The sequence below is a fragment of the Melozone crissalis genome, unplaced genomic scaffold (genome assembly GCF_028551555.1).
Source record: "Melozone crissalis strain CALT ecotype California unplaced genomic scaffold, PUWL_Pcris_2 ptg000045l_1, whole genome shotgun sequence".
Lineage (NCBI taxonomy): Eukaryota > Metazoa > Chordata > Aves > Passeriformes > Passerellidae > Melozone > Melozone crissalis.
The window spans coordinates 17,669,731-17,691,933 of NW_026535823.1; the positions used below are offsets into that span (position 1 = coordinate 17,669,731).

The window sequence follows — 22,203 nt, forward strand, 5'->3', positions numbered from 1 at the left end:
TAAAATCTAACTAAGAGAACTATACAGCTCCACCAATTACCTGGACATTTCAAACAGTTTACATTCATCAGGGACAACAGCACTTTGGTTTACATAATTAGGTTAATATGACCAATGAAATTTTTCTCTTCCTCAAATAACATCATAGTGAAATATATCTAGAATATATATACTGCCAAACTGTTCCAGTAAGTGCATTCCACACACAAGTAAGGATAGCTCTTACAATAGCTACATCAATTACAAGTCTTAAATAGAACTAAATCAAACCCCTTTTAAAAAGCTTGATTTGATTCCTTCATGCCTGACCCATTTTTGATTAATCTGGATCTTCTCCAGAACACAGCCAAGCGCAAAAAATAAGTCTGACCTGGTACTGTGGCAAGCTCACACACCAAACTGCATAGCACACCCTGGATTAATGAGGAAGGTCTCATTGTAGTTTGTCTCCCCACCTTTTTAAGTTATACTCTTATACCAACTGTATGCTTTTGTACCAAGCTCAAGAACTCAGACTAACTGTAGCTCAAGACACACAATGGCAGTTAGAAAACATTTAAGAGCAACCAATCTGACAACTGTCAAATATTTTACATAAATTTGAACAAACTGCAATTTAACCTCTGCAATTTATGAACAGTATTATCTCTTAGTGAAATAAGGACTTCTTCCCAGATATTCTTGCAAAACATTTATTGAATGCCTGCATCTGATTCAAATATGTGTTGTTGGATACGATGCAGAGATCTCCTCCCAGCAAAATATCTTACTACTTTTGATTAGCTTAAATTAGCTTGTGAGCAGCACATCTCTTTAAAACCTGACTAAAAGAAACCAAATGGCTGGATTAAGTAAACAGTTGAACATGGCTTCAGAGGATCAAGTTCCCAACATGATGCACATCAGAGATTACATTATTTTACAAAGCAAACTTCCAACTGTACGATTTCCAATTTAGTTACTCTTAGGGAGATGAAAACATAGCCTTCATCACTGTCCTTGGATATGCTGGGTAGGCTGAGACTTGTGAGAAATTAATGTATTAATTTAATCTCATTTTTGCAAATCTGCAAATGTTCCTGTGCTGAGCTTGGTTTTATGCTACCCAGGCTAAATCAAGGAGCATATTAGAGGCTATTTCCCTGTCAGAAGCTTTACAAACGAAGCATGATTGCACTTTTTCTGGATCCCATTCCTACAAGGTGCCAAGCAATTTGGGGGAAGCGGGCTGAGGGGGCAGAGGGCACTTTCTCTCTTGCAGCACTGGTGTTTAAGGGAGGATGGGGTTTTTCAAGACAGCATTTCTTCTTGCTGAGTTGACACTTCCAAGATAGTGAGTTCATTGCACCCCTTCCACTCAAGTTAGTAGGAAATGGGCAGCCACATCCCTTTGCACTGTTAGGAAAACCATTACATGAGTCACTTTGGTCCCGATTCCACTGTGAACTGTGACCTTACTCTTCCTGCACCAAAGAGGAAATCACAGTGAGTGCCTCCTGCTCAGTGCACTGTGTGAATGGCCAACAGGCCCTGAAGGAGTTCTGCATGCTCCCTCTCACCTGTTAAAGTACATAAAGAACCTTTTCCACTTGCTTTGACCATCTGAGAAAACCCTGTGGTAAGTAAAAAGGGATTGTCAGCCTAGGTTTGATCTTGTTAGATGTTGAACACCTTCTACTGCCACTGAAGAAAAGACGAAACAAAGGCATTCAACACCTGCAGCACCACCTGTTGAAGACCATGTCCTAAGGGATTAACAATAACTAGGAAGACAATATAATAATCTCTTACAAACTATGCAACCCAAAGCATACATCTTAAACACAGTTTCCCTGGTGGGATTAGGAAATGGAAAGAAAAACAGACAAAATCATTTACTTTTACCAGTAAAAATTAAGTTACAGATGCCCTTGTTCTCAGGGCAAACAAACTAAAAATATCTTAAAACAGTGAAAAAATATGAGAAAATTTTATTTAAAAATATACGTACTCCTTACTCCAAATTTGTTTGTACAGAAAGGATTTGAAAAAGAAAAAAATAACGACAAATTAAATGCATAATCAGAGTATGCATTCTTTAGAGCGTTTTTGGTAGAAGTGTTATTTCTGTAAAACTGAGCAAGAAGTTATTCAGCTTTCATTTGCTCCCTGACATCAGAAGGCAAAGTTTCAAACAAGTTGTCCTCTACAGTGAAACCAGTCCTCTTCAGAGCTCTACACTCACCGAGCTCAGGCGGGAGGATTTCAAAGTGATTGCCTTTAATATCCAAGTAGGAGAGCAATGTCAAATTACCAATTTTAGGTGAAAGGACCGACAAGTTATTTTTCCCAATTTTCAGAGTCTTAAGTTTTTTGCAAAAGTACAGTTCGTCTGGCACACTCTCCACTTTGTTGCAAGTAATGGAAAAGTACTGTAAACTCTGAAGAACTCCTATTTCAGGTGGGATAAAGCGAATGTCATTGTAAGACAAATCCAAGTATCTGATTTTGTTGCATAGGAACAGGTGGGACGGAAGAACCTCTATTTTGTTATGGCTGAAGGAAAGCCGCTCTAGACTGGTGAGTTTCTTTATATGCTCTGGGATGTAGGTTATACTGTTGTACCACAGCTTTAGAATGGTCAGCTTTCGCAGATGTTGAAAACTTACTATTTCTTCAATGGATTTGAGGTTGTTTTCCTTTAGATCCAATTCCTGAAGACTGAGAAGGCTGAAGACTGCATGAGGTATGCGCTCTAAATCACAATGAACCAATTCCAGCTGTGTCAGGTTGACCATTTTCTTCAGGTTGTTGAGCATCACTAACTTAGTGCCATCATTATGGATACACAATTTCTGCAGGTGACTTGAAACATCAACTGCAGATTGTGGGATTTTGGACAAATTACTTTTTATGTGTAGAACTTTTAGGCTTTTAAGTTCCCGAAAAGACTCCAGTGTAATGTTTTTAGAAATATCATGACTTAGGGAGCCAATTAAATAGAGTTCTTCCAAATTTCTGAGGCCATACATCCAATGTGGAAGTTCTCTGATGTCATCAAACTTGACGCTCAAGATCTTGAGATTCTCCTTCAGAAAAGCCAAGGCAGCACTGTGGATCTTCACAGAGCACTGGTGCAATGAGAGCTCCTGGAGATTGTCCAACTGCGCAATGGTTGCTGGTATCATTACATTATTAATTATTTCAAGTTTTAAAGACTGCAGTTCAGTAATTTCAAACACTGTGTCTGGTAGTCCAGAAAGCATGAAAAGCTGTAGCTCCAAATGGCTGTGGGAGTTCGTCTGCAGCCTCTGTCGCAGTTTATCTGCAGTCCACTCATTGTTTAGGTTCAGCTGCTTCAGCTTATTTTCACTGACTTCAGACAGGAAGACAGCAAAGCGCTTGGAGTAGAGAGGATCGTACTGATCGATCATATGAAGCATGAAGGCAAAGTCGTTCTTGACATCTGGGATGTCATCGATTCCCGTCTCCTGCCGGACGTACTCAAAAGAATATTCCTTCAGGGAACGGTAGAACAACCAGTACAGCGTATAAAGGCATGTCAGGCCATAGATGCTTACAAAGCACAGGTAGCAGTAAGAAAGTTTAGAGAACAGATGTGCCATCGTGTGATTACAGCAAAAGTTCTTGTATCCTGTCATGTCTTCAATATCAACATTACAGACAACTGTAAAATTAACTTCTGAGACAAGTGCTGTGTTGTAAGCAATAATAATAAGGAATTTAATCACCTTAAGTACAGTCTGGCGAACGTACATGACATAGAGTATATCACCCTCCTCAACATGCAGTCGAAATTTCTTCACCTTTTCAAACAGTGCTTTGGCCTGTTCACCTTCTTTTTTATCTAATGCCCCAGGTGTTCCCTTATCCACAACTAACTTCTCAGGGATTGATTTTAAAGACTGTGTCTTGACCAAAGTGCCTTCAGTGCTTGGCTGAGTAGTATTAGACTTGTTAATGTTGTTTTTCCTGTTGTCCTTCTCTTCAGAGTCTTCCCCTGACACTTCAGATAAAGCTCTCGTTGTCCAGGGGGAATCAAAACATTTCCCAAGTATTGAAATGAAGTGTTCAATTTTGGAGCTTGATCCAGGGAATTTGAACCAAAAGTTACTACACAGCATGAAGACCAGTGTGTGTATAAGGACAAGGTAAGGGAAGTACTTGGCATACCAGTGCAGAGCCCGTTCATAGCACACCTGATTTATAAAGCTGTATTGCTGAAGGTCCAAGTCAGTCTTGAGTCCTTTCATTTCAACTGTAGCTGGAGGGGTGGATGGCCTCGGTGGGGGAAGGGGGGTGGTGTCTGGCATTGTGCTAAGCACATTTGAACTGTTAGATTGGTTCTGGCAAGGCTGGACGCGCTTTGGAAGGCATATTATCTTGTCTTGCATGACCTGGAACACACAAAAAGATATCTTTTGAACTGACGTACAAACAATGGTGGCAGCACCAATGGGTAGCTGTCCTTGGAGTACCTCCAGCTGCCAGGCATTCCTCCACACAGCCTGCTACTTGTCCCCACAGGCTGCACTATTATTATTCTCAACAAGACTCTTGTTCTGTATGCCAAGAACTAGGCCACCCCTTTCCATCTACAGCTAGCTTTCCATAATTTGAATAAGAGGGCATTGACACAATCCAGAAAAAGGAGAAATGTGGGGAATGCTTCCAGAAAAGACCAGGGATCTCCTGCTCTGCTCTCCCCAGAGACAGACTGTTACTGCCAGGTGTATTCATCCTGGCTACATGATGTTCAGAGATAGCTTAGGCTTGACAGCAGCACAACTGCATTCATGTGGCTTCACTCTCACACTGTTATGTCTTACCACACCAAAAACTGCTGACAAAGGGCTAATGTGACTTTATCTATGCAGGGACATTATGAATCTTCAGTCTTAATAAAGACAGATAAGGACAGTTCTTTGATGGCATTTGTGTGTACAAGGACATAAATTTTATTTAGTTTCTCACACATACACATAGAGTCCTCACAGAATCATAAAATGATCTGGGTTGGAAGGGACCTTAAAGATCATCTACTATTCCAGGGATAGGGCATCCACAATTTCTCTGGGAACTTCAACCTGTTTCACTGCCTCAGCATCCTCACAGTGAAGAATTTCTTCCCAATAGCTAATCTAAACCTACTGTCTTTCAGCTAAAAGCCCTTACTCCCCGTCCTATCACTACATGCCCTTGTCCAAAGATCCTGTCTATGAGGGCCCTCTGTAGGATGGACTACACACCTGGGGGAAATGATCTAGCTCTGTTCTTGAGTCTGTCTATAAAAAAAACCAAACAAGAAGTTTTCTTAATCTGGGACGGTCATCCATGCTGACAAACTGAGGTCAAAGTGCCTCTAGGGACCAATCACCTTTGGTTTAATTTGGGATAACAGTTCTAAGTTCAATGCAAGGCTCCCTACAGGTCTGAACTAAAATGCCAATCCACGTGATAAACCAAGGAGCTCTCTTACTTGCCCTGAATGACTACCTGTGATTAGCCCAAACTAAGAACATATGTGCAGTGCAGATGTACTCTTTGACATCATGGCTGTTGAAAGCGCTAAACATAAGGTATCCAACGAGAGCTACCAAAATCAGATGATCCTTGATGATCCACCCTGGTGTAGGGAGATGCTGAGGTAAGACCACACATGTTTTGAACAGTATCAGTGCCACAACAAAAACTTCCAACACATCAAAAACTTCTGTAGTTCATCTATGTCTGTAAAGTGTCTGCTGCTGTGATATACACCCGCAGTTACACCCTGGATTTATGTATCTCACAATAAGTTGGAATAAAAAACCATTTGTCTATTATTTCAGTCTTTCCAAACACTATTTTCCAGTGTGCCTTCTCCAATCAAGCAGGTAAACTTAAAACAGGTAACTGATATAACAGATTATTTACTTTGTGTGGTTAAGCAAACATCTACTAATGCAAAATTTAGCTATATAAAGAGATTTTTAAACATGAATGTTGTATCAACTAAAAATAGTTGAGAATGGAGGATACAGGCAAAACTACAGTGGATTTCATGTGAAATTTGGGACATGGTATATCTAAATCCTAGGCCATGTAAGTGAGCAAATTCCTCTGAAATAAGAGCTCTGTCAATGTGTCCCTTTAGCTCCATTTCAAAGTCATGCCAAGAAATGTGAGATCCATGCTTGAACCAGTACTGTAACTTTATATTTTTGTAGAGTCATCCCAAACAGTATTTTTCATTTCTTTTCTGCTTTTGGCTCCTCAGAAAAATGTAACTAATAGTGACTGACAGTAATGTCAATTGTTTATGTGTAAGCAGCCTCAGAGACATTTTGGAATGGAAGAGACATAATATTAGCCGTGGGTGTCGTTAATAAAATCAGCACATTAATTTCAAATCTCTTAAAAGCATAATGACAGAAACAATGGTTAACATCTGCCAAATAAAGAGAAACAGGAATTACAGAATTCTATTTTTTAAACTTTCAAACAGCAAAAATGGTAACAAAAAGGAACTGAAGTTGATAATCTGTTTTGTTATGCCAAACTGAGGTGAAAACAGTGATGCAGACACCAGCCAAAAGAACAGCTCTTATCTTAGTTGGCACAGTTCCATTGACTCTATGCAAGTCTGCTGATTCACAGCTGCTAAAAGTCTGGTCTGTGTTATTTGATGTTGCTACTTAAACAGCTTTAATCCTGGGACCAGCACATTTTTGCTTTGTTCACTGTGAGCCCAAGAGATAAAACAAGATGGGACAGCATCCTTCCAAGGCCCTTCCTCGTTTGTGCTGTTCTTTCAGCAGCCCAGGAGCAGGCAGGAGTCTGTGCCTGTGCTCACCTGCAAGGTGCAGCCGAAGACGCCGATCATCAGCATGGCCACCGAGAGGTAGTCGGTGAACACATCCCACCAGGGCTTCAGCACGCGGAACGCCGGCTGCTGCTCCGAGAACTGCCGGAACTCGGTCACGGGAATCATCCTCCTGCAAAACAGCACGGCCAGCTCAGCCTCTGCACATCACAGCCCTCACCCTGTGAGAGCAAGTGAAAGAGCCTCCTCTGAAAATGGAACCCCCAGACTGGCACAGAAGCTCCCAGCTACTGACACCCCACCTCAGAAGAGGGATGCTCGTGCTGCCACTACACAGCTCCTGGAAGGGAGAGCCTGCAATGCCATCCATGCAGGTAGGCAAATCCCTCTCCCTGTTGACTCCAGCCATCTCTGATGGGTCAGTGAGCCCTTCTGCATCCTTGAAAATCAGCCCATTCGGCAGATAGAGATGTTGAGCATCACACACATTAGCTGTGATCTCAAAGGTCTGGCTGAAATGCTTGTCCTGCTTTCAAACTTCACACACCTTTTTAGCTGTCAAGTTTCACTCACTTCCATAGTGGTTTCAGGAATGCTTTGAAATATTTTTGTGCATACTCACTGCAATTTTAAATCTACTATGTTTTGAATGCAAGTTCCTAAAGTGGTTTAGGTAACCAAAACTACAGCCAGATCAAGGGCTTTATCTTCACCTCAGATGTGTAGGCTTACATCATCATGTCCTCTGAAAAATCAGCTAACACATGAGCATGTACAGGCAAAGCAACTGATACTAAAGCCTACAGCATACTGTGTAACTGAATCCCTGAGATCAAACCAGTACTGAAACTCCTTAGTAAGTTACAGTGGAAAGATAAATTCAGATGGGAATGTAACAAAAATACTCCCAAGGGCAATTAACAAAATTTGTCCATTAACTAACATCATAAATGCTCATCACAATCAGTTCATATCACAGTAACACTGGAAGTCTATAATCCTGATTCAGCTGCACACTGGGACCCATTAATGTGGGTTTGGTGACGTCCATTTCTGCGCAGGCTTAGTGATAAGCACACACTTGCTGAGAGGCTGCTCAAGAACTTATTGGATTCAGTTCATTCAGAGCCAGGGAACAGGAAGGGAATGCTTCAAGCCCTAATGGCTGCAATTCATTGCAAGTGTACAGCCATCCTAAGGATTTAGAACTGACCCCCACTAACTGGCCATACACATGTGGAAGGATGTTCCCTTTGGCACCTTCTCAGGGACTGCTCTGTCTCTGCCTGCCCATCTGGTCCTCAGGAGGTACTGCAGTCCCCAAAGGCCTAAAGTGAAGTCTGTAAAGGAACTTGTGGTCGTAGCTAGGCTGGGGCTTTGCAGCTGAGTAGCATAAAACATTTTGTTTCTTGCACCCCTCTCCTCTTGCAACCCTTCCATGTTGCTTTAAGCACTACTTGGCCAGACAGGAGAATCCCCTCTCAGCTCCCCGTCCTTCTAAAGTCTGTCCCCAGGACGCAGGCTGCAATGCCAGATGACACCCACACACACCTCTTGCACAACTGGCAATCCCCAAGATGAAGGCAGGCTGTCCTCCATACCACTTTCAAATTAACAGACCATCAGTGAAAATGATGGCCATGCAAGCCTGACACCACAGAGCCAGGTCAGAGGCTTGGCAGCGCCCTTGCCAACAGGCCTGAATTGCCGCAGTGCTGGAAGAGGAATGCAGCATTTGTTATCAAATGGCAGACAGCCAGGGACCACAACTCTGCTTTTTGTGTGCTTGTCTTGCAAATGTTAGCAGGCATTTAAGGGAAGATATACTTCTCCAGCAGAGAAAAGCTGGCACGGCTGCTGGGACCTTTGTTCCCTTTCACTCTTGTTTATAAATACTGGTGGCAAAAGTGGATCTCATTAATTAGAAATGCCCCATGTAGCTTTAAGTACATGCCCAGCACTCCTTCAGCTGCTGGCAGCTCCCAGTGGCACCTGAGCTGAAGAACATCATACACAATCTGTCTTCCATTCCATATGCATTTCACTGCCATTGGTAAGGAATTACCCCTCTCTTTTTCATTTCCACATAAAATGCAGGTGACTGAGTAGCTGCTGGTAAGCTTGCCTTTTTTTTTTTTTTTTCAATCAAGCACTGAAAAACTTCGAAAATTCTCAAAGGAATCCACTAATACAAATGTTAGCTAAGCAGTTGCCATGCAACAGCCCTGCTCAAAGTTTTGTAACACATATACTACTGTTGGCTCAGTTTTGAGGCCAGCTGGCTGACTGAGTGGAATGCCATCAATACACCCAAGAATACCTATCAACAGATTGCTTTAAAACCACCACATTTTCTTCCCAGCCCTGCAATAATGGCTCAGGAGTGCTTTTTCATATTCTGATGGCACAGCCCCTAGAAATCCTATCTGTAAGGTGTTTTTTTCAAAAGGATAAACAATTTGAATGTCAGGTAAAGACAGAATTATGTTTCCTGCAGTGGAGATTCTTGACAAAACACAAGTGCTCACATGCACAGAAATGTGGGGAGACCCAGGAGTCACTAGTTAGACACCCAAGCAACTGTGGGTCTGAGCCATGGTGTTATGAAAGGTGAACTGAATCAGCACTGAATCAGGGCAGTGCCTGACAGCAGATGGGACTGGAAACTGTCTTGCAAATTACTGTGCAGGGACAGCTTTCAGACCAAAAAATCCTTTGGCTGTTGTTTTTTATAGGTTTCACTGTGTCTCTTTAGGGCTCCTTGTTGTAGCATATATTTGCTTCATTTCTCCTAAGTGATGTGTGGGGAATTTAGATGAAGGCAGACAGGTTCTGATAGCACAAGCACACGCTGCCCTGATCCCCTGTTCCCTTCAGAGACTGTTGTTTGCATAGCATGACTCCTCATTAGCAGAGTGCACATCCTGTTGCCCCCATTAATGGGCCAAGCAGAGGAAGAGCTGCACACACAAAGGCCCTCTAGAAAACCATCTCTGAGGATGGAAGGTGATGTCCAGCACCAGCATCAAACTCTGTCTGCCACTAATGTTTTCCTTTACTGCTAAAAAAAGAAAACAAACATCACTGAATGAATGATAGTAGTACTGCACATAAAATAGCAGTAAAAAAACCAACAACATCTACTGACAGATGATTTTTTAGCTTTGGGGAAAAAAGATATTTGCAGAAACTTTAAATGGCACTTGAACACGACGAAGTAGGAAAACCATTTTCCAACACTCACTGGAGGAACCCTATTGCTTCTCCCCTTGCTGTATTAAGAACCAAGGAAAATGCTGGAAAGAATTGCAGAGCAGCCTAGGCTAACCAGCACTGCTGACATCTGCACGCAGAACAAAATGACACCAAGTCACTTTTCATTTGTCTCCCACTTCCCTCTAGCTTTTTTTTTTCATTCTGGCTTCTCCAGGGATGGAAAGGACAACTATCAGCAACAACTCAGACCTCAGAAAAGACACAGCAGGTCCCCCTGGCCCAGAGCAATCCTGAAAATCCCTCCTGGCCATGTCCAAAGCCCCGCTCTTTCCCACTGCTACACCCAAAGGTGCACCACTGCCAGATTCCTTTATAATCACATACAAACCAGGTCTGCACAAAATAAAAGGATTTAGTCAACCATCAATTTGAACAAATCAAGGGATGCTAACATGTCACACTGCAGCCCAAGTCACAGCACACCATTTACTCTGGGACAGCCCACCATGCACTGAAGTTTCTTATCTCTCCTTGTAACAAGGAGATAAAAGACAAGGAGTTCAACATTTCAGCTGGTTGAACATTTCAGACTAAGACTGCATTACTAATTTGTGTCCACTCACATTCAACATATTATTTAATTGCACCGTACATTGTAGCTGAAATGTGGCATCTGACTTATGAAAAAGTATTATTCTAACCTACTTTAGTAAATACTAGAGCTCTAAATATTGGAAATTCTTTTCAATTAAAACCAGAATATGTTATTTTTTTTCTCTTGCATTTTAAATAATCCTCAGACCCTAGAGAAAATAAAATGGTACATGAGATAAATCATCTGCTATTCAGCTACCAGAAGGAAATAAAAAAGGAACTTGGATTAAAAAACAGTTAAGCAGTGCTGTAGAGCAGAGCTGTGGGTTCGCCAGATTAAATAAAAATAATAATAATAAAAACCAAACAGGAAGAAAAAAGTAACAAAAATCCCCAAACAAACAAAAGAAAAAAACCCAGAAGAACACTGGGAGATAAATCAGTAGTGACTCTTATTTTAAAATTTTTAAGAAATGTAGAAAACTTGGTGAGTGAAAATGAATATGTCATAAAAAGATTAAATACCTGAATCCAGGTACAAGTGCAATACCTACTCCATCAGAAAACCCACCTACAGGAATCAGCTAATGCATAGGAGATTGGGGGCGAGACACAACAAACTGATGTGACCTAAAAGAGCCAAGGAGAATAAATAGATCCAAGTCACAGACAAAAGTATTGGAACCAAATTAGACTTAATAAATCAACAGACTGAATCAAAGGCTGATTGTGAAGCGCTGCAGCGCGGAGCAAACCAGCCTCTCAGCAGTTGGTTTATATCAGAGGGAATACAGGAAAGCAGTGAGGACAGTTTGGGAGTAAGGATGGCTCTTGCCAAAGAGAAAACTGGGGCACCGGGCAACCCACGTGGTGTCCACTGCAGAGTGAAAGGAAATCAATGCACGAACCTCCTGCCCACAGGGGCTCTGGGGGCCCGACTGCCACCAACCAGTCCCACTGCCACCAACCAGCCCCGCTGCCACCAACCAGCCCCGCTGCCACCAACCAGCCCCACTGCCACCAACCAGTCCCACTGCCACCAACCAGTCCCACTACCACCAACCAGCCCTACTGCCACCAACCAGCCCCGCTGCCACCAGCCCGACTGCCACCAACCAGCCCCACTGCCACCAACCAGCCCCACTGCCACCAACCAGTCCCACTGCCACCAGCCTGACTGCCACCAGCCCCGCTGCCACCAACCAGCCCCGCTGCCACCAGCCTGACTGCCACCAGCCCCGCTGCCACCAACCAGCCCCGCTGCCACCAGCCCCAGCAGCGCAAGGGACCGCAGTGCCCCGGCTGGCACAGCTCACTGTCACAGCACAGGGGACAAGCCCCGGGGACAAGCCCTGGCCCTGCCGTAGTGCTGCAGGTCGGCACTGTGAGCTGTGAGCTGCCCAGCACGGCTCAGCACGGTTCGTGCCCACCGAGTGCTGTGCCCTGCCCTGCCCTGGCACGCAAGGGACCTGGTCAGAGGCAGGACACACCGTGCTGGATGGACAAACACAGGGGACACGGAAATGACACGCCCCCTCATTAGGCTGCATTCAGCTTGTGTCTTGAGAGACTCTTCCAAAGCAAAAACATTAATGCACAGGAAACAGCCCCTCTGGGACAAGCCTGAACAAAGCTGCCTTTGGCTTGCAGCACCTTCCAGGCCCCAGGCCCCAGCTCTAGCTAGGTGACTGGGGCTATTTTTAAGCAGATTCTCACAGAGTCGCTTCATTCACTTCAGGGAGCGGTTTGGAGCAGCCCTCAGGAGAATTCAAGGGTCACGCTGCTGGGAGAGCTGCGCCACCAGGGACACCAGTGACACCAGTCTGCGCCACTCCCACTGCCCCACCCAGGCTCTCAAGGCACAGCCTGTAGAGACACGGCAATTGGGAGCAGCACAGTGAGCAAAACAAAGCGAGTAACTGGGAGGCTGTGCCTTAGTCCCAGCCAGGCAGGTCTGACAGCAGAGTTCCTCACTGAGGCACAGCCCCAGCAGCTCCCCACCATGACGATGCTTGGCCTGTCTGCACCGTGCTGCCAGAGCTGCTCCTCAGCCCTCCCTAGGCACTGCTCCGTGTCACCCCATGGGTGACAGACAGCAGCCGGCCCATGCCCTGGCCATGGCCTCCCTGCCCAGCAAAGCCCAAGAGCCTGTCTGTGTGCCCTGCTGACCCTCATGTGACAGACAAGTGCAGTCACTGCTGCTTCGTGTGCTCAGGCAGGAGACCAGGATTGCCAGGGCTGTGTTTGCCATGCTACAGGCGTTACTCACCACAAGTCAAGCCCTTGGCCATTCTGTCCTTCCACCAGTGGTTACTCAATCACATCACATGCGTTGAAGTAATCAGTGTCATCCATTGCTTGTTTTGGGGGAACAGCCAAAGCTGTGCACCAGAACTGGGGCCCCTGGATGTCAGACAGGCAACTATCATCCAGAAAGTGCTGGTATGGCAAGGGCAGGGTATGAATTATACACCAGAGGGAAAAAGGAAAAGGAACATAGCTGGAGGAGAAAGAAATAGTGATATTGGCAGCTGGGAAGCACAAAAAGTTGGTGGGAATTCTTAAGCTGACTAGAAAAGATGTTTAAATGATTAGCCTGCTGACATTTAACCTCATTTCCCTGACATCCCACCAATCCTCCTCAGATGCAGGATCAGCATCATCACCTCCCTCGAGTGGCACAGAGTTCAATCAAGCCCCAGGTAGCAGGGGAACAGCCCTGATCCCCACTAGGGAAGGAGCTTTCTTCTTGGCATGAGGAGCCTTGGGCTGGAGGCTGCAGCCCAGCTGAGTATAACAGAAGGGCCAAAGCTCAGATGTCCTCAAGAGCCACTTCAGACTGGCACTGCTTGGTCTTTCACATCAGAGATCTACTGAAAGGAGAAAATGCTAGGCCAGTGCTGCTCTCCTGGTTGTTTTAAACATACTTCATGTTAGGGTGAATTATGAAATGCCTTTTGGGAATAGTGCTGCAAGGTCTCTGAGTTGGTTCCCATACATGATTTAGTGCACATCCATCTTCATTAAAGGAACAGAGCACAGCTCATATTTAACACAAAACAAACTTGTGACCTGGCAGCAGGGACTCAGCAGAGCCCAAGGGCTGTGGGCCATGTGTGCAGGGGCCAGAGGGTTTTTACACAGGACAAGGCATTGCACACTCCAAACCCCTCATCCTTCATTGTAAACATTTGTTACTCTGCACAAATACCATAAAGTCACTTTTCTAGTGTTTTGTGCTGTTTGGCCTCAGCTGCCATGGGCCAGGAGGTGAAGTTAAGCTGGAGCGCTTCTCAGCACAGGGCCTGAGGCTGCACTGAGAAGCAGAATTTTGCATTCCTATTTTACCTGCTTTGGAACTGCACACCGAGATAGTTAAACAAGCATGAGTAAGGGAGTTTTGCAGTCAGGTTGATGGTGATGTATTCCCAAAGAGGATATTTAAACAAAATCACTGGTCTGTGCAGAGCCCCAGGGCTTAGGGCAACAATCTCCTCTAGACAGCTGATAGACAGCCTGGCATGAAAATGGCTTGGTGCTATCATCAGTCATATATTCTGCTGAATATAACTTTGCTAAATTTGTATTTTTCTGTGGGACTGGGTGCCCAAAACAACCATAAGGAAAAACATGTGTAATTTAACACAAAATTTGAACAAAGATCTAGCCAGCAATTGTTCAAACCATTCTAGAAACAAGTTTAGGAAAACAAATTGGATGTGAACCCTACAAAAATTGTGGTCTTTATATTTAAAACTTTTCAGATCATCCATGCCCCAAAATTTGGCCAATTGTGTACTGGGAACACAGTGTGAACAGCTGCCTACAGCTGGCTAGTTTATATACCTTTGGAAACTGTGGGTTTGTGTCCTTTGATGTTAGCACATGAACACTTCATTTTCAGCATGTGCCCAGAAACCCCTCACAGCTCCTGGCACTGCCTGTGCTGGCACCACAGATGACAGATTATGGACCTGCTTCATTTCATCACCTAACCAGGACTAAAAGTAGATGCAGGGACAAGACACCAAGCCAGGGAAACTAAGATTAGACAAAGGGGCGAATATGATGATAAGGACTGGAATTAGTAACTCCTAATTCCCAAGAGGTTTATGTTCCATTCTTATCTGCGTATTCTCACACACATCATACACACAGTGAAATAATGTCTGAACTACCCTGACATTCAGTTTTAGCAATTATTTTGCTACATGTTTGCACTGACCAAAATATCCAGCATTTTGGTAAGTGTAGGTGCTCGGTCAGTTCCCATCTAACATACAATAAAACCTCTGCTACTGACTTCTTGTATTTGCAGCATTTCAGGAGACCAGTTTCCCTGCTAGGTTTTATTGCCATTGGTGTTTCCTGTAATATAAAATTCAATTTTAATAATAATTTTTTAAAAAGGCATAAACTTTTTGGCTGGAAAAACTACTTTAAACACTGGCTTGTGTTGCCACTGTTTGAAACATGATGGCTCCGTTTTATTCCGTTGACTGCAATGGAGATTTTCATAGGAAGAAATAGCATCACTCTGAAGTAAGCAGTACAAACAAATGATGCCGTTTCTTAAACATAAATCCCATGTAAAGGAACTGGAAAGACATTAAAAACAAACCATTTGCATCCAAACAGTTCTTTTTAACAGCCCATGAGTTTACAGTATTTTCAAACAAATCCATGTCCTTGTGGCTGAAGCTGGCGAGGGAATGTGACCTGGAGGAACAACAAAGAGTCAGGAGCCCCCAGTGGGACATGGACATGGACAGCCTGCGCATGCCACATCAACCCACCATGCCACCACCTCTAGCTGCAAAACAGAAAGGTATCCACCTTCTTTAGTACCCTTGGTGGGCAATATGAATAAATAGTACTACAAAATCATAACATAGCTTTTTTCCAGTTTTCTGCAATGCCTGAACCCAAACTGATAGCATTGTCAGAAGTCTCCTACAAAGGCACTGAAGTGAATTTGATTTCATACTACACATTACCAAAATTAAAGGTCACAGTTGGTATTAGTTTACCAATCTGGAGAACAGACAAAATACAATTAGCTCACAGAAGACATTACTCAAATACCCATAGTTTGGTGGTTCTACAAAACACGTGTCCCCTGTGTGACAGCTGTTCAGAGTAGGGAAGGGGTTTCATTTTCAGGTGCACTGACTGGGGACAGGTAGACTGTGCCACCTGAACTCCAGCAAGGTCCCATCCAACAGCTGGAAAGCTGTGTTCCTTTATGTCAGCTGCCAGAACCGAGCTCCCCCAGAGCTGCAACTCTGCAGGACCACAACCGTGGGCAAGATGCCAACGGGGAATTTAGTGCTGGAGAGAACTGGAAAGGGTGTAACTTCCAGAAACATGCTGAATACCTAGTCCACTCCTTTCCCTCCAAGCTCCTGAGGCCCACACTGCGAACATCCAGTCAGGTTTCAGCTGCTCTCCTGCCTAACAGCCAGGGGAGAGCGTGGGGGCATTCAGAGGCAGCAGCAAATGCCCCTGCTCTGCTCTTGGTACCATCTGCTGTGCCAGTGGAAGCTCAGAGACCCGAACCCAGAGGAGACATAAAGGTTATAAAAAGAAGATATAAAGGACATAAAGAGGAAGTGACTTTAATAAACTGCATTTCAAAATATATGTTGCAATTTCCACCTACATATACAGTAAGTGCTGCTTTGGCAATGAATCCCAGACAATAACCTTGTTGTTAGTTCCAACTGAGTCATAGCACTTTTTCATGTATTACACATCAAAAAGACTTCCTATTGTCAGCAGCTCTTTGACTTCAGCTTGGTTGGACTAAATACAAAAAAATGTTCAGTGCAAGATTCTGCCAGATAAAGTCAGTGAAATCAACAGGAGTTCTTTCCATACCAAGCACATGGGCCTGTGTGGAGCCTTGGCTTTGCTGAGCTATTTCTCCAAATCTAAAGAGAAGTACACTCCACACATTTCCACGTCAAAGACTACTTCAAAGGCAATACTTACCATTTTTCAGCTCTGAGAGTAACATTCTTTGTTTATCAGGGCTATCACTCGAGATGCCTGCTCTCTTTCCAGAGCTGCAAAATGGTTTTCATGTGAGTAAAAGCTTTTAACAGCAAACCAAAGCAGCAAGTAACAATCCAGTAAGTGATATTTTTGTATTCCTGAAATAAATCTAAGCAATTGAGACAAATATAAACAATAAAATCACATCAAGTTTTAACCAAAGTTATACCAGGTTTTCCACAAACACTATCTAACATACTCAGATAATGAAGACAGAAACAATGCTGTTAAAATGTCTCAGAACAGACAATAGTACACAAATCAGTGCCATTCCTCATCCAAAAAATAGGCACCTGAGGCTAATACAAGTGCTCATATTTAAAAATGTTCAGCTGATATAATTAAAAATTAATTCCTAATTGGGACAGGAAGCACAAAAGGTCCATTCTGAGTCTTAAGCAGCTCAATCATCTGACAAGTTAGTTAAAAACATGTTATGCAGTGAGTGAGCCAAAAACATTAAAGAATTCGTGTTTTCATGATTTGGGAGACTTTTTCATATAAAGAATCTTTTTTGCTCCTACTTGCCTTCAACACAAAAGAACTTTATAAAACTTAATGATAGTCTCATAAAACATGGATCCCAAAACATCTTGATAAACATAAAGCTATTCTCAGCCTGAAGCAGTTGGTGGATTTTCTTCCTCCAAATCATCCTTTGTTACAAAAATCCCTGACAATAAAAATAAACTTATGGTCTCATCCATATCCCTGAAAGAATAAGACTAAAATAGATAAATTAAAACACGTAAATTGCACATGATCTACACCCACTCAAAGAGATACACTAGTAACTGCAGAATCAGAATTGGTATTCACATAGGATGATTTTAAAGATCATGAACTGGAAAACCATGACTACCTTCTCTACCAGACCTTTCCAGGACAGTGTCCATCCATAGACCACCAAAGGGGGATTAGCTGCAACCTCATTCCACCAAAAAGTCTGTTGGTGCACAAAACAGAAAAAAATGCAGTTTCCACCAAGCCTAAACTGTGAGATAAAAGCAGTTGCTAGAGGGGATTCTGAGAACACTACAGCAGGTGTGCAAGTCTTTGAAATTATGTCATCATGGTTAAATGACTGCAAAGAGCAAATACTCTTTTTAGTCACATTACACTTAAAAAGGGGCTTTTCAGAGAATACTGTCTGTGAACACTGGTGAAAACTACCTACCCCTGAGACAGCTCATCAAACATTCACATCAGCTGGAAAATGTGATCTATAATGGTCCTTGCTCAGAGCACCAAACCCTCTGGCAGCAACCTGCACTTCTGAGCTGTTGCATTCTGCTGTAAATGGCACAAGTATCAGGATCTTACACTGCTGCACGCTGCAGCAGTGTAAGACACTCTGCTTCTCCATACGCTCCAGAGCAAGCAATTAGTCCAAACTCCCACCTTCCTTTCAGTGATAAGTAAATAAAATTGGAAATGTTCTCAGCATGCTGGCAGTCTTACTGTAGGGTTGTTGAATTTAGGTTATTTCATCAATAGAAAGTCACTATGTACTATTGCCACCAAAGGGAGATGTGAGCTAGCATCTCCATTTTCAGCACATGGTAGGTCAACCCAGGATGAGAAGTTGGTATAAAAGGCTGTATTCTGCTCATCTGGAAGTCAATGGAAAAGTTAAAAGTTTACTTTGACAGAGAGAAATGGATTTTTAATACTGTGGTACAGAACCAAATATTTTTACATGTTCTGGTTCAAATTCAGTGGAACTTTATACACTCATCATAACAGCGCATTAGCAACTTGCCCTGGAGAACGGTGCCATCCTGTGCTGCAGGGGAGGCCTTTGTTTCACTTTAAAACCAAGAAAAAACATACATCCTTATGGCATCCTTGTTTGGGAGAATCCTACCATCCTTATGGCAGAATTCTCCCGAACAAGTGGGAAATGTGCAAAGCACATGCATGGCATTATCCTACCTTTTAAGAATCTGACCAGATCAAACACCAGATTGTAAATCAATCCTTCAAGGGAGAAAGAGACTGTACAAAAACTCTGTACTGGAAAAATTCTGAACAAACCCTCACTCTGGTCCAAACCTACGACTCTCTGAACGACAGTTGTAAAGTTTATGCTGTGTCTGATTAGCTGCATGTGCCAGGCACTAAAATGCAGAATGAATACAGCGACAGAAAGCTTACCTAGGGTTTGACAGGTCGAAAGACAGCTCTAACACACTTTGCCTGCCTGGGGATGGGAAGGCAGAAGGGCCTGCCCTGTGTTATGAATGAAAGCAGTGGAACAAATGACACAGTCACACGTGGCCAAGAGGCTGAATCAAACCTAGTATCTTCCTAACCAGAACGAGGTCCTAGAAACACAAACCCAACAAAGTCACTGCACTATGGCTTGAATCTGCAACAGAGTTTTGTTGCACAAAATCCATGGGTGAACAGCTCAAGGATGAAGAAGAGAGTAAAGTTTCCATTATGTTGAGCATGTGAAATCCAACACTTGTTAACAGTTCTTTGACAAATTATTTTGGAAGGAGAATGGCTTCTTTGACTTAAAGAAAGGCTTTAAAGTATTTAGAAGGTTTCTTTTCCCTGAAGTCAATTGTTTCATTTTCAGTGTTTCTTTTACTATACAGCCAGCCCTCCCCTGCCCTTCACAACTCTGACAATGCAGACAGCATCTTTCTACCAGGTTTCCTTAAAGAGGAAAAAACTATAAAATTGAACTCTAGCTCCTCTTATTGTGAATTGTTTGGACGGCAACAGAGTTGTGTTTTTTTTTTTTTACTTCCCACAGCTCTCAGAAAGCCTTGGGATGGGAAGTGCCTTTGTGGCCGTGAATATGGCCCACTTCAAGCAGTCGCAGCTGAGGTCAGTGGACAATCAGGGGAACTGCTCCTCCCAGCACCGTGACCCAGTCCATTATTCTGGGTGTCCCTGTGCTGTCCCTCGGGCCCTGAGGCCACCTGAGCATTGTTCAAGGCTCCGGCCTGCCCAGCCCGGATGCTGCCCCCCCTCCCGGTCACAGCTCCTCGCTGTGGGCCCCAAAAGCCAGATACCGAGGTGGGATGAGGCTGCCTCAGGAAATCAACTGCAACTGCGACAGGAACTGATTGCAGGATGGCACAAAGCACTGAGTGAGCGCTTGGAAGGAGAATTTAGCAGTCTCTGATTTCATTTTTCACTGAAATCCACCACTATCCTTTTCCAATACTGGGCATACAAAGCAAATAGATTTTATCCTTTCCATCAGAAAGCTTATTTCTAAAACTGCTTACAAGAGTAAATTATAACAAATAAAACACACAGAATGTTATACTATGGCAAAACCTCTAGCAGGGCCTGTCAGTATTCAGACTGGAAGAAAACAGCAGCACGGATGTCACAAATTTAGCAAACTCAGAAAGTAGCTGGAAAAGGAAATGATTCACAAACCACAGGTGCTCAGCACCGGGCTGCTGTGCCCTGCTGGCAGCCCTGGGACACAGGCACTTGTGAGACAGCAGGAATACAAGGCCAGGTTAAAATTAGGGATCATCTCAGAACTGTGCTTGGCCCAGCTCTCCACGCTGATCTGCACCACAGGAGCAAACAGGTTTTTCTAGAAGAAAAGTGAGCCCAGGGGAGTGCTACCCTCTTGACTGCTTTCATCATACCAAAAAGAAAAGTAAAAGCAGTTCTAATACACCCGGAGGCAGGAAGGGGGCGATGGGTGGAGAAGGTAAGATGCATAATTGGTTGAATTGGGAAGGGAGATTTTAAAATTATTATTTATTTTCAATGTTGTCATGTTTTTCTCCACTATCTTGCAAAGCACTTTTCTGCCCGTACAATCTTTTCCAGCATCATTCAAACCTACAGTGCTTTGTGGGAGCAAACATTACGTGGTTGTCTTCAAACAGTGGTGCTAATAATACTGAATCCCTCATCACAGGAAGTACTAACTCCAAAAGTAAAAAAAAAAAAGAAATAATTAAAAAGATTAACCATAAGTGACATACTTACCTTAGCAATAGAAGTCCTTACTTATAAAGACTTTAACTCTCATAAAATTCAGGCAGGATACATTCAGTGGTCTTTCATAAGCGTCTCATTTTGCTTGGTCAACTCTTTCTAATGAACTGGACAAACTGCACTTGGTGAATAATCGGCAAAACTGCCCATCACTCTGCGACAAGGCAGAGCTGGTTTTAAGCCGATATTTAAGCCGATATAAAATCGAGATTTTTTTTTTTTTTTTTAATCCCTTCAAAAACGGAGATATCGACGCCGGAGCAGCCCCCGGGGAAAGGACCGGCGGGCGCGGCTGGACCGCCGCCTCCCCGTCCTGCTCGCATCCTCCCCGAAATGCGGGCTGCTCTGGGGCTTGTTATCGCGGAAAATGAGGCCGCGAGCTTTCCCCAAGCCCTTCCGCCCAAAGGCTTTCCCAAGCCGCCCGTCTCCACGGCGACCGTTTCCCACCAGAGCCCCTCGGCGGCCCCGCTCCCGGGAAAACCCGCGTGGCTCCGGGCCGCCGCCGTGCCGGGAACCCCCGGGGCTGCCCCGCCCGGCAGGGGATGCAGTGGGATGGATGGGGCGTGGGGGCCTCCGCGGCCGCTCCTCCGCGGGAGAGGAGCCCACGGCGATCCCAGATAAAGTTTGGCTCCTCGGGCACTGCCCCGGTTCGGAAGCGGCACCGCCGGTGCCGCCGGCGGGCAAAGGCGGGCCCCGGCTGCCGCGGGCCGGGCCCGGCCCCGTCTCTTCTCCCCGCGGGGGCGCAGCGCCCAGCCCGGCGGGGCGCCTCCGTTCCCGCGCGGCCCCCCGGGGCCCCCTCCCCGTGGCGATGCCCCGTCCCCGGCGCGGGCAGCGGAGCGCCCCGGGAGAGGCAGCCGGGCGCGGCAGCGTTTACCTGGTGCTCGGCCGGGCGTGCGGCTCGGGGTCACGGGCGGCAGCGGCCGGGCGGCACCGCGAACATCCCGCGGCGCGGTGCGGGGCTCAGTGCGGCGGGCAGGGCCGGGCAAGGCCGGGAGACCGCCCGCAGCCGCGCTCCGCCCGCCGCCGCTCCGCCCCCGCGGCCGCGGGGCCACGTCTCCGGTCTGACGCACGCGGCGGGTGCCGGGGGGCGCCGGTCGGGCCGTGCCCGGCAGCCCCGCGGGCCCGGCGGCGGCGCTGGGAGGGACGGCCGCGCTCCGCCCGCTGCCCCGGAGCCGCCGGTAACGGGAGCCGGGAGCCGCGGGTACCTCCGGACGCGCCCGCCGGAGAAGCGGCGAGGCGGGGGCTGGGGGAGCCGCACGGACGGGCCGGGCCGGGGCTGCTCCATGGCCCGCACGGAGCGCGGTCAGTGCCGTGAGAAGCAGCGGCGGGCGGGGGAGCCGCGAGGCGCCGTCCCCGCGCGGGCGGGCGGGCGGCTTCGCGCCGCGTCGGGAGAATGACAGCACAAATTGTGATGGAAGGATCTGGACCTCAGCACGCAGTGCCGTGGAACGACTATAAAGAGACCAGGCTGTAAAGCGCCTGGGACTGCATTAACAATGGAATAGTGTCTCAGAGAGTGACAATTGGAAACACAAACTTCTGGCCCA

At 45.3% G+C, this 22,203-nt stretch overlaps 1 protein-coding gene across 2 annotated transcripts; it reads right to left on the minus strand.

Annotated features, from left to right (window-relative positions):
• Positions 1-1,174: 1,174 nt before the first annotated feature.
• LRRC8C (leucine rich repeat containing 8 VRAC subunit C) lies at positions 1,175-21,609 on the minus strand. Of its 2 annotated transcripts, none has more exons than XM_054286307.1 (3): positions 21,531-21,609; positions 6,836-6,977; positions 1,175-4,397 (listed from the first exon to the last, which is right to left on the minus strand). In XM_054286307.1, the coding sequence occupies exons 2-3, from the start codon at positions 6,971-6,973 to the stop codon at positions 2,127-2,129; spliced, it is 2,409 nt and encodes an 802-aa protein (XP_054142282.1). In that variant the 5' UTR covers positions 6,974-6,977; positions 21,531-21,609; the 3' UTR covers positions 1,175-2,126. The 2 variants fall into 2 exon arrangements, with proteins under 2 accessions (XP_054142282.1, XP_054142283.1); XM_054286308.1 differs by lacking the exon at positions 21,531-21,609 and adding an exon at positions 20,648-20,759.
• Positions 21,610-22,203: the final 594 nt, after the last annotated feature.

Bases quoted from the DNA above. Each gene is read 5' to 3' on its own strand.
- LRRC8C (XM_054286307.1), bottom strand. From the start codon at position 6,973: ATGATTCCCGTGACCGAGTTCCGGCAGTTCTCGGAGCAGCAGCCGGCG. The intron at 4,398-6,835 runs GTGAGCACAGGC...TGTGTGTTCCAG, and splicing joins TCTTCGGCTGCACCTTGCAG to GTCATGCAAGACAAGATAAT.